The 12,355-nt window shown below is 53.4% G+C and overlaps 1 protein-coding gene across 1 annotated transcript; it reads right to left on the minus strand.

Moving 5' to 3' along the window:
* Positions 1–417: 417 nt before the first annotated feature.
* Positions 418–12,088, minus strand: Otop3 (otopetrin 3). The gene is made up of 9 exons (XM_045159570.1): positions 11,800–12,088; positions 11,605–11,685; positions 11,307–11,435; positions 9,318–9,734; positions 9,082–9,218; positions 8,077–8,135; positions 7,699–7,817; positions 2,270–3,084; positions 418–1,045 (listed from the first exon to the last, which is right to left on the minus strand). The coding sequence occupies exons 1-9, from the start codon at positions 12,086–12,088 to the stop codon at positions 875–877; spliced, it is 2,217 nt and encodes a 738-aa protein (XP_045015505.1). The 3' UTR covers positions 418–874.
* Positions 12,089–12,355: the final 267 nt, after the last annotated feature.

Genomic DNA, 12,355 nt, shown 5'->3' on the forward strand with positions numbered 1-12,355 from the left:
GGGCACGGCTGGCTGTTTGCTCTGGGCTTAGAGAGATGGATGGTCTGTCAGTGCCACCCGCTCACCTTTCTGCCCCACCCCGTGGCTCACTGGCCCAGGCAGGCCTCAGGGCTGGACCTCGAGACCTCTTCTAATGAACCAGCTGCAGGAGGTCCCGTAGGCTCTGTCTCTAGAAAGAATGCTGGTGAGTGGCAGAGTTTGGGGCTACACAAGCCCAGGCCCACCTCTTCCTGCCTTTGCCTGTGTACCAGGCAGAGACTGGCCTGTTTCAGGTCTGTCTCGGCCCAGGCATTGTCCCCCCACACCTGGAGTGGCAGTTCTGTCCCCAGGAACAAATGCCACAAAGGCCAAATGGAATCGATCAAACAAACAGGGTTTATGGCAGCGGGAGAGAGCTGTTGAGCCCTGCCTGGCGGTTAATTAATGAGCTCATTAAGAGACAGTGTGTGGAGAGAGGAGCGGGGCTGCCTGCCAAGCTCCGAGCCTCCAGGATGTCCTGGGCCAAGCTGGGACCATGTGTTCCCTCTACAGCAGGAGGCAGACTCCAGGATTCCAGATCAGCCCTCCCAGAGAGTCGTGGCAGGGCCCATCACCCGTCTCCTGGGATGCACCCTGTGCTGTGCAGATTGTCACCATGAAGAACGTGGCAGCCATGTGCCCAGGCCCAGCTGTGGGTGTCTGAAGCTCTGGGTCTGGGTCCTGCCTTGGGCCTTGAGCTGCAGGCAGTTCTTTTCCTTCTGACCAGCTTGAGGAAGGGCCTCTGGGAGTGCTGAGCGGGTCTCTGGACCTTGGGATGATGTGTCTGCCTCGATGTCCCAGGCTTCTCTCCCTTGGTACTGCGGGACTCTGCTCAGGCTGGGCTTCCCGGGAAGCCTCAGGCCCCCAGGTAGACCTCCACCAGCCCCCCGACAGAGTGCATGCGGTAGAAAACTCCCAGAGGCAGCCCGAAGTTGACGATGGTGAACCACGTCCGGTAGCCGTAGAAATCCTTTTCCAGTCCGTTCTCAAACTCTGGGTGTATGCCAAATGCAGGCATCATCCACAGCTGGGGGAGAGAGAGAGAAGGCTGCTGGGTAATGGAGCATCTCTCCTGCACCCGAGGCTGGCCTGGTACCATAGCTCCTGCAGCTCCGCCCTCCTTCATCATTGGCTGCTTAGAGCAACCTCCTTTCCGCCGTGTCTTGCCCTTGCCAACCAAGAGGGTCTTGGCCACTTTTTTGGTTTGCCTGGGGTCAGGCTGAGCCCTAGATGGATCACAGGCCTACGGATGCCCAGTATGGCATGTGGCAGGAACTCCCCAACCTCCTGTGCTACACTAGGCAGGCCTCACTACTCACTACTGTACTTTTTATTATTATTATTATTTTGGTTTGCTTTTGGTTTTTCAAAGTAGGGTCTCGCCCTAGCCCAGGCTGACCTGGAATTCACAATGAAGTCTCAGGGTGGCCTTGAACTCACAACGATCCTCCTACCTCTGCCTTCCGAGCACTGAGGTTAAAGGTATGTGCCACCACGCCTGGTTTCACTTCTGGTTGTACTTCTGTTAGTTGTAGCCATCTTGTCCCCTCCTGCCTCCCTGAGCAAATTCTTCCTATCCCTCAAGACCCACACCAATCTTTCTGAGGCCAGCCCTGGGCCCTGGGCCTTCCCAGATCTTCTGATGCAATTTAGAGCCAACTTGTCGCTTATTTTCTGCCCAGGCCAGCGGTTTTGCATCTGGGGTGTATTTTTAGTGCTTCAAGGGTTTGGGGCCAGACAACTCTTTGAGTTGTCCCAGCTCTGTCACGTAAAAGCTGTGGGACTTTAAAACAGTCAAACAACCTTAGCTGCAGTTTGTTGAAGGAGGAGAGGAACAGTGTCTGCTGCACAGAGGACCTCTGATGTGCCGGGGGGGAGGGGCGGGGTGGTTGGGATAGTGCATGGAGAGGTAAGCCTGCAACTTAGCAGCTGCTGGAAGCAATGGATCATCAGTTTCTTCTACTAGGGATCTTTTTTAATGATTTTTTTTTTTTATTTGAAAGCGATGGACAGAGAAAGAAAGAGGCAGATAGACAGACAGAATGGGCACGCCAGGGCCTCCAGCCTCTGCAAACGAACTCCAGACGCGTGCGCCCCCTTGTGCATCTGGCTAACGTGGGTCCTGGGGAACTGAGCCTCGAACCGGGGTCCTTAGGCTTCACAGGCAAGCGCTTAACCGCTAAGACACCTCTCCAGCCCCCAGACAGAGGTTTTCCCCCACCCTGCTGCAAGTCCCTGCCCAGCTACTCACTGTGATATTACAGAGGATGAGGAAGAGAGAAATCTCCTTGAGCATCCGCCGCTTCCAGTTGAGGTGGCTGTAGGAGTGGATGTAGGCCCTGGAGGCCCTCCGCAGGTCCTGGCCCAGCTCCATCAGGGAGCCTCTGCGATGCAGCTCAGCCTCCAGCTTCCCCACCACTTCCTCGGGCACGGGCTCCCAGAGCGGGCGCCGGTGCAGGCCTTCGATGATGAAGAGGTTCTGGGTTATGTGCTGCAGGATAAGCAGCAGCGAGTAGGCCAGGATGAGCTGGTTGAGCAGCTCCTGCGGGTGGGTAGCCACGATGGCCACAATGGAGAAGTAGGCGATGCCCATCTGGCCCAGCGCGGCACCCATCAGCAGCACCACGTCCAGGCTGCGGGTGGGATTCTTGACCGTGTCCAGTTCCCGCTCCTCCAGCCCATGGATGGCCGTGCCCGCCAGGCATGCCAGGCTCATGGTGGGCAGCGTGGCCACATAGAAGGCATAATAGAGGGTGAAGTATTGGCGGGCAATCTCAGGGCCACTTGCCTCGATCTGGAAGAGCACAAAGACACACACGCCGGCCACCAGCGCCAGCAAGCCCAGCAGTGGCCCAAAGATGGCTCCGTGCAGGCGGAAGTGTGGTCTGTTGGGGTGGGCACCCGAGTGGGCTGGCAGGCGGCGGCCCACGTTCTTCCACATGACGAAGAGCACGGCACAGCAGATGAGGCAGTGCTCGGTGCTGAAGGGGTAGAGCATTAGGTAGCCCTTCCGGAAGACCTCGCACACTGTGGCATTGAGGCACAGGCAGGTGTTGGTCTCTTTGCCTGGCAGGGGATAGGGTGGTAGAGGATAGACATTCTAGACCCTGCCCTGTGGTAGCGCCAATCGCTCTCATTCCCCCCCCCCCAACCCCCTTCCTGGAACAGGCTGGAGTTGGAAGGGACCCAGTTAGAGAAGTGGGAACATCTGAGGCCCAGGCATAGAAATCAGAAATCAGGGGGCCTAGGGAGAAGGCTTAGCGTGTAATAAGAGTGTTTGCTACGCAAACGTGAAGTCCTGCGTTTGATGCCCTGCACCCATGTAAAAAGCTGGGTGTGGCTGTGCAATACTGTAACCCCAGTGCTGAGGGAGGCGAAGGCAGGAGACTCACTGGAGCTCACTAGGCCACAAGGCTAACCTAGAGAGCCGGGTGTGGTGGCTCACGCCTTTAGTTCCAGCATTTGGGAGGCAGAGGTGGGAGGATCGCCTTGACTTCAAGGTCGCCCTGAGACTCCATAGTGAATTCCAGGTCAGCCTTGGCTAGAGTGAGACCCTACCTTGACAAAAAAAAAGACTAACCTATAAACAGCTGCTCCCAGTTCAGCAAGAGACTCTGTCCCAGGGAGGTAAAGTGCAACAGTGATGGAGGAGGACACGGACCCTCTCCTTTTGCCTTCCTATGTGTGTACATATGGGACATGCACACACACACATGCACACGCCATATACACAAACATGATTTTAAAAAAATTGGAAATCATACAATTATTTTTTTTTTCTAAAGGAATTCAAGGGCTGCAGAGATGGCTTAGCAGTTAAGCCTCTTGCCTGTGAAGCCTACGGATCCAGGTTCCATTCCCCAGTACCCACATAATAAGCCAGATGCACAAGGTAGCACGTGTGTCTGGATTTTGTTTGCAGTGGACAGAGGCCCTGACACATTGATTCTCTCCCTATCTGCCTCTGTCTCTCTCCATCAAATAAATAAATATTAAATTAAAAAAAAAGGAATTCGTGGGGCATGCTGGTGCATATCTTTAATGCCAGCACTTGGGAGGCAGAGGCAGGAGGATCACTGTGAATTTGAGGCCACCCTGAGACTACAGAGTGAATTCCAGGTGTCAGCTAAAGTGAGACCCTACTTTGAAAAACCAAAAAAGATAAAAGAAAAAAAATGGAATTCAAGACTTCAGGAGGCAAGCTTACATAAAGCATTTCAAACATCAAGTCCCTGGTGCCAAATGTCACCTCCACGAGTTGCTTGCTGGGCAGGGCACACCCAAAATTTGCAATAGGGATCTGGTTGCCACACCCAAGTACAGTGACATGACTGGCCTGACCAGCACATACTGGGGTGATCAGAAGTTACCACCCCGGGACAAACTGCTTTTCTAGCACATGGTGTCACTAGGAACATGCTGGGGCCCAAAGTGCTTAACCTGAATGTAAGTAAGACTTTGGGGCAGACTTTCATTTCCTTGAGAAAGCCTGGGAGAGGAGAAGGAGGAAACGGACATATCTCAATGTCATTAGAAAATGGAGATGGAAGATCATTCATCAAAATGCCAGCCAGGCATGGTGGCACACACCTTGAATCCCAGTACTCGGGAGGCTGAGGTAGAGGATCGCTATGAGTTCAAGGTCAGCCTGAGACCACCGAGTGAGTTCCAGGTCAGCTTGGGCTAGACTGAGACCATGCCTTGAAAAAAGCAATGTCAAAGGGGCACACACCAGTAAGCATAGCACTTGGGGGGCTGATGCAGGAGGGCCATAGGTTTGAGGTCAGCCAGTGTTAGAAAATGAGACCTTATCTCAAAGAGCCTAGGAATGCATCTCAGTGGTAGAGCACTTACCCAGATAAGGCTCTGAGTTTTGTTCCCAACACCACAAAACACAAAACCAAGCAAACCAAGCTGAGCATGGGGACATACATCTGCAATCCCAGCACTTAGGAAGCTAAGACAGGAGGGCCAGAAGCTCAAGGTCATCCTCAGCTACATAGGGAGTTCCAATGTAGCCTGGACTACATAGAAACTGCCTCCAAAAAAAAAAAAAGCATATGTATACATATGGCAGGAGAGATGGCTTAGTGATTGAGGTGCTTGCCTGCAAAGCCAAAGGACCCATGTTTGATTCCTCAGGAAACACATAAGCCAGATACACAGGGTGGTGCATGCATCTGGAGTTTGTTTACAGCAGCCTGGCACACCCATTCTCTACCTGCCTCTTTCTTTCTCTCTCAAATAAATAAATAAAAATATTTTTTAAAAATACTCCAGCCAGGAGTACTGGTGCATACTTTTTTTTTTTAATTTAAAAAAAAGCATTTATTTATTTATTTATTTGGCAGAGAGAAAGAGGGAGAAAGAGCCGGAGAGAGAGTGGGTATGCCAGGGCTTCAGCCACTGCAAATGAACTCCAGATGCATGTGCCCCCTTGTGCATCTGGCTTATGTTGGTCCTGGGGAATTGAACCTGAGTCCTTTGGCTTTGCAGACAAATGCCTTAACTGCTAAGCCATCCCTTCAGCCCCAACATGCTTTTAATTTCAATGCTCAGGAGGCAGAGGTCAGATGATCTTTATAAGTTTGAGGCTACCCTGAGACTACATAGTAAATTCCAGGTCAGCCTGGGCTAGAGTGAGACCCTACCTCTAAAAACCAAATAAAATAAAATAAAATAATAAAATAAAATAAAATAAAATAAAATAATAAAATAAAATAAAATAAAAAATAAAATAAAATAAATAAAATAAAATAAAATAAAATAAAATAAAATAAAATAAAATAAAATCTCCACACAAAGCAAACCATTTAACTGAATATATTGCATATCTGAACCAGCGGCCTTCTGTAAGAAGCAGAGACAGGAGAATCTTTGGGCTCACTAGCCACCCTATCTGACTGAAAATAGCAGCTCTAGGAGTTACAGGTATGTGGGTCACACCTGGCTTTAAAAAACTAATTATTTATTTGCATATATTTGTGTGGGGAAGGCATGCCAGGGTATCTTGCTACAGCAAATGCCCATCTGGCTTTACATGGGTGGCTAGAGAATTGAACTTGGGCCAACAGGTTTCGCAAACAAGTGCCTTTAACTGCTGAGCCATCCACCTGAATTTATAACATGGATGCTGGGGAATCAAACTTAGGTCCTCTGAGGTCCTTAAACTTGGGTGGCAGGTACTTGTACCTGTGGAGTCATCTTCCCAGCCTTTACTTTTTATTTTATTTTATTTTTTGTTGGAGGGGTGAGGGAAAGAGAGAGAATGGATGCACCAGGGCCTCTAGCCACTGCAAACAAACTCCAGATACATGCACCATTGTGTGCATCTGGCTTACGTGGGTCCTGGGGAATCAAACCTGGGTCTTTAGGCTTCACAGGCAAGTGCCTTAACCACTAAGCCATCTCTCCAGCCCATTACTATTTGTTTTGCGAAAGGATATTTTAGCCCTTACTTTTTGCTTTGAGACAGGACATTCTTCTTCTTCCCCCTCACCCCCCGGTTTTTCAAGGTAGGGTCTCACTCTAGCTCAGGCTGACCTGGAATTCACTATGGACTCTCAGGGAAGTTTCGAACTCACAGTAATCCTCCTACCTCTGCCTCCCGAGAGGTGGGATTAAAGGCATGTGCCACCATGCCCGGCTGAGACAGGACATTCTCAAGTCACCTAGTGTGTCTTGAGCTCACTCTGTAGCCCAGGTAGGCCTTGAACTTTCAACCCTCTTGCTCAGCCTCCTGAGTTACTGATCTTATAGACCTGCACTATCCGGTCTGACTAATTTCCTATTCTTTAACTCATCTGTGTGCTTGGATTTTAAACAATAATAATAAGTTAGGACCTAAACATGGCCCAGTGGTAGAGGGCTTGCCTAGTGTGAGTGAAGCCCTGCTGCACCCCCAGCACCCCCCAAAAAAATCCATGATTTCACTAGACTAAAATCTCTTTGTGCAGTCTTCCTGCAAAGTGTAAACAGATTATAGGGAATGCCTATAGCACACGGGCGTGCCGTGATTTATGTGTTAGGTGTGTGAATGAATGAGTGCTGGGCGGGCTTGTCTGCACGCAGGTCATGATGGCACTTGTGGGCTCTGTGTGTGTGTGTGTGTGTGTGTGTGTGTAGGGGCAAGAGAACAGACATGGGTGTTGCCAAATCCCACAGATTGCAAGGTTTCCATGTGAGTTAATGGGATGCCACATCTAAGGGCAGCCTGGACAGGCTGAGGGTTGGGCAGATGGGACCATCTAGGGAGAGTTTTCTGCCTACGAGTCTGCTCCCCCTCCTGATATATATGTATGTTCTTAAAACTGCAGGAGGGAAACATTCCTTTCAGCATGGAAGGCTTTTTAGTTTCTTGCAAGAAAGATGCAAATGCCTCGGGTGGGGCGCATGCCTGAAGGACTTCTCAGTGACCAACTCAGCCAGGACTGGTGACTGGCTTGCTGACAGCCACATGGCTGTAGGGAGTGGGGTGCCGGGTGCCGGAGCACCTGATGGAGCATGAAGGGGACCACTGACAAAGTGTACTTTTTCTGTTTAACCATTGACTGGCATTGAGTTTGCTCCCAACTCTCTGTGACTCCCTGGCTTGGGAGAGGCCAGTGTGTGTGTGTGGGGGGGGGGGTACTTATGGTGCACACATACGCCTGTTGGGGGAAGGTCTGGGCCCCTCTGTACCTGAGAACTTCTCCAGGAGGGCGTTGAGCTCTGCCTCAATCTCACGGTGCATGGAGTCATTGGTCACCGCCAAAACCCACAGCAACAGGTTTGTGGCCAGGGTCAGCATGAGGCCACACCTGAAGGAAGGGTCAGACTCCACTCACACAGCCTGGCTGGCTCCCCAGTGCCCGATCCCCACACCCACCGTCACCAGGGACAGGGTGGGCCCTCAGTCCCAAAGCCAGATGCCATGTGGCATCAGGATGTTAGGAGTGCTGCGAGTCACCGAGGGTACAACCTGGACTAGCCCACAGCTGCAGCCCCCCACCCCCGGGGGTCTAGGGAAATGGAGGTGTGTGCGGGAAACAGGAGGTTCTGGAGGGTGCGCGGTCTTACCTAGTGAAGTTGGTCTGTACCTGAACACAATCCTTACAGTGTTTCCAGAGCACCCAGGTCTGAAAGAAACAGGACCTTGAGCCCAGGGACTGGTGAGGATGGCAGGCTGGGATGTGTATACCATAGCAATGGAGAGCCCAGGGAGAAAGCAGGGGTTGAAATCCTTGCTTTGTCATTTCCTTGCTGTGTGGTATTGAGTTAGTGGCAAAACATCTCTGAGCATTAGTTGGCTCAGCTCTGGAAAGTGGCCAAAATACCATTTTGGGGGCTGGAGAGATTGCTCGGTGGTTAAGGCACTTGCCTGCAAAGCCTAATGACCTAGGTTCGATTCCCCAGTACCCACATAAAGCCAGATGCACAAAGTGATGCATGTATCTGAAATTTGTTTGCAGTGGCTAGAAAACCTTATGTGCCCATTCTTTCTCTCTCTCTCTTTCTCTCTCTCTCTCTGCTTGCAAATAAATTTTAAAAAGTTTTAAAAAGCTGGGTGTGGTAGCATATGCCTTTAATCCCAGCACTCGGGAGGTAGAGGTAAGAGGATCACAGTGAGTTCAAGGCCACCCTGAGACTCCACAGTGAATTCCAGGTCAGCCTGGGCGAGAGTGAGACTCTACCTTGAAAAACCAAAAAAAAAAAATTAAAAAAAAAACACGTATCATTTTGGGGAGGTGGGTAGTGCCTACTTAGTGATGCTTGATCCAAGACCTGGTACATAGCAGATATAGACAGGAGCTTGGGTATCTGGAGGAGGGGGGATGTCTAGGCATATGCAAGTGGGTATAGGCTCATGAACTTACAGCTGTTTACATCTGGGAGATGTAGGTGGAATGAGATGCAGGTGTACAAAGGCGTATGTCGATGGGGGCACATGGAGGAGGGTTGTGCTGCGTGTCTGTGCCCTGGACATGGAGACACTGCCTAGGTGGCCATTTATTGTATAGGCTGGGTGGTATGTGGGGGTGGGGGTGTGTCCCCAGAGGAGTGAGGGTGGGAAAGGCCCGTCACCTGAACGCCCATGAAGACCATCTCCACGGCAGGGAAGATGAGCTCCACGTCTGACTTGCAGTGGCTGTGGCTCACGTCGTAGCCCATGCGGAACGCGTTCAGACAGATGGTACAGCTGCCGAAGAGTGCCAGGGAGCCTGGCCGGTTGGCACCGGGCAAGTGAGCCTGAGAACGTGCCCTGGAGCTGCCTGTCCTCCACCCCATCGCTCTCCACCCACTGGCACATCAGCACTTACCCCGCACCCAAATGGGTCCCGCGTGAGGGTCGCGGTACAGCACCGCGTGGGGCCTTCGCGCAGTGCCCATGGCATAGTAGATAAGCCAGAGGAGAGACAGGGCCTTGAGCACGGCCAGCAGGATCCACACGTCACCCAGAGTGACAGCCACGTTGTTGAAGATCATGCTGCAGATGAAGGCCCCGCCCAGGAACACCAGGTTCAGGGCCAGGAGCCCTGAGAACAGCTGTCCTGCCTTCTGGGCCTGCCGGTCCCTGCGCAGAAGCAGCGAGAAGTGCCGTGCCAGCCAGGACTTCCGTGGAGATGGGCCAGGGGGTCCCGTGTCCTCCTTCCCTGTGCCCACCGGGTCCTCGTGGGCGGGGACAGCTTCATCGGGCTGTGCTTCTGGATGGGGAGTGGGTGCAGCCTGGGCAGGAGCTGGAGAGGGAGAAAGAGCCCTGGGCTGGTTGGATGCTAGGACTCCACCTCGCCCCTGAGGGCCGTGTGATAAGCAACCTCTCTCTGGTTGGGGCATTAGCGCTGACCCATCTCTCTACCGGGACCCAAGGAGGTCGACACAGACCAGAACATAGACAGTGTGTTCTGCATATAAGCGTAAGAGATGATGGCCCCTGGTGTGAGGACCACCTACACACCCAAGCCCCTCTTCTTGACTCAGTGTTTTATTCTAAAGAGGGATACTGAGGCCTGCCCAGGGAGCCAGGGGCATATGCAAACTGCCTGGCCACTGAACAGTTTCCAGAGCTGGGCAAGCAACACACACCCTGTCAGTTCCTGTGGGAGTTCCACCCTTGGAATGTGGGTGTCTTCTCTGGTTCTGATAGTGGTGTATGATTGCCTCGTGGCGTGTTGAGAAGCACCCTGGGGATGAGTGCGGTGGGGGAAGACGCTGGTGGCTCCTCTGCGGGGACACTTGTCTCTCTCCTGAGTGTGAGCACACATCCGGCGTCAGCCATGCTGTGGAGCTGCTGGCTCCTCTGGAGGTCAGCAGCTCCTCCAGGCCAGAGGTCAGGTTCTGATTGATGCAAAGGTCTAACACTTGCCCACGTTTGCCCTTGACTCTGGAAGTTTCTGGACAACTTTCGGCACCAAATCCATGGACAGCTTTCCCTCCTGGCCCAATCCAGGAGGCTTTTCAGAATATCTTTTCCTCCCAGGATCCCTCACCCAAGTTGAGCCAGGTGAGGTTCCCAGGGACAACTTCCTGTTCCTTCTCTGCCAACCCCAGGGGTTCCACCTCGCTTTCATCTCAGCCCGCCCCCACTTCCCCTAGCCACTCTCGCGATCTGAGGCCCAGATGGCACTTGGCACCTTGGACAATGTACTTACGCTCTCCTCATCAAGGAAATGAACAATCAACTATGGAATGGCGGTGCTCCGTGGGCAACAAGTTCTTTCTCTCCCAATCTCTCTCTCTCCCTCTCTCTCTCTGTCTCTGTCTCTTTGGATCAGACTATGCCCAAGGCCTTGTGCTAGGCAAGTGCTATACCACTGAGTTATATCCTCAGCCCAACAACTCCTTGGGAGAATACATGAATTAATTCATGAATTTGATGATCTGATACCCGCCAAAGTGTGAAGAGGAGTGCAGTGGTTAGCTGTTTGTGAATTTCCTTTCGGTTCCTTCCAGATTCTGGCGACAACGAGACGGTTGGGGTTCTTGGTGAATTTCAGAGCACGTGGGGGTCACTGGAGGGCAAGATTCCAAGTTCTCTCCCTTCAGGGTTCCCTCCCTGACAGCTTCCACCTGCAACACTCCTTTGATTCAGCGCTGCCCGGGAGGTTAAAGGGAGCTATCAAAGGTGGGTGTGTGTGTGAGTGTGTAAATGTGGTTCATAGTCTTGCACGCTGCCGGGGTGGGCGTCAAGGAGTTGGAGAAGAGGGCTAGATCCAGTGTGCATGAACCGACAAGAACGCCGCCACCCCTTGGCACAATCCCTCGGCGCGACGCCAGTGGACGGGGTGGGCCCAGACACCAAACTGGTTTACGGGTGGCTTCCGAGGCCTTGAGAGCGGTCGGGGCGCGGTGCAGGGCGAGGAGCGCCGGACCAGCTCGGAAGGAGCAGGCTGCTTGAGCGCAGTCAGGGCAGCTTTGGGATTTTTCTTTCACCCAAGGGTCTTCAAGGCCAGGTCAGCGGCGTTCAGGCAGTCCCCACCCCCATACTCCTTTAACCATCCATCCATCCATCCATCCATCCATCCATCCATCCATCCATCCATCCATCCATCCATCCATCCATCCATCCATCCATCCGTCATCCATCCACCCATCCACCCAGCCACTCACCCATGTTTCTGACTTTCCGGGCTTTGGTGCCCCCTTTGGACTGGGCGGACCCAGCCTGCGCCGGGCGCGCTCTGCGGACCTCTGTGCGCCCCAGGAGAGGAAGTGGACGTGGGCGCAGAGATTGAATTCAGTGGGGAGCGGGAAGGGGGGCACGGAGGAGCCAGCCTCCCGTGGCAAGCTCGCCTCCTCACCCACTTTCCTCAACCAGTCCTGCAACCCCTGTTTTCTGAACTTCGCTTTGGGAGGAGTAAGCGAGCGTCGCGGTGGGCTTCGGGGAAGGTTCCGCCTGTTGATGGAGGAGCGCGCCCCGAGTCCCCGGGATCCTTACCTGAGCTCTGCGCAGCCATGGCCGCGGGCTGAGCGCCGACCGGGCGCAGCGCGGATCCTCGCTCGGCGCAGGTGAGCTGCCAGCGCCCCGGGACCGAGGCCCCGACGCCCTGCCCCCGCCGGACTGCGCAGCCGCCGCTCGGGCTCCGCGGCCCATCGATTTTTCTGTTGACTTTGGGAATCTCATTAATCCCTCGTTAATGAGCCCGCCGGGGGCTCGGGCGCGACGGAGCAGCCAATGGCCCGGCGGCCGGGCGGGAGGGCGGGGTCAGGGTGGAGGAGTGGGGTGTAAGGTCGCCAGGTCCATAGTAGAGGGCTTGTGGGGGTTCAGGCCATTCTGTCCTGGGGAGGACAAGCCGGGCATGCGTGTCCAGCCATCGGGTCTGGGGTCGCCCGTTTTCAGTACTGTACCCAGCAACGTAAA

The sequence above is a fragment of the Jaculus jaculus genome, chromosome 9, assembly GCF_020740685.1.
Source record: "Jaculus jaculus isolate mJacJac1 chromosome 9, mJacJac1.mat.Y.cur, whole genome shotgun sequence".
NCBI lineage: Eukaryota > Metazoa > Chordata > Mammalia > Rodentia > Dipodidae > Jaculus > Jaculus jaculus.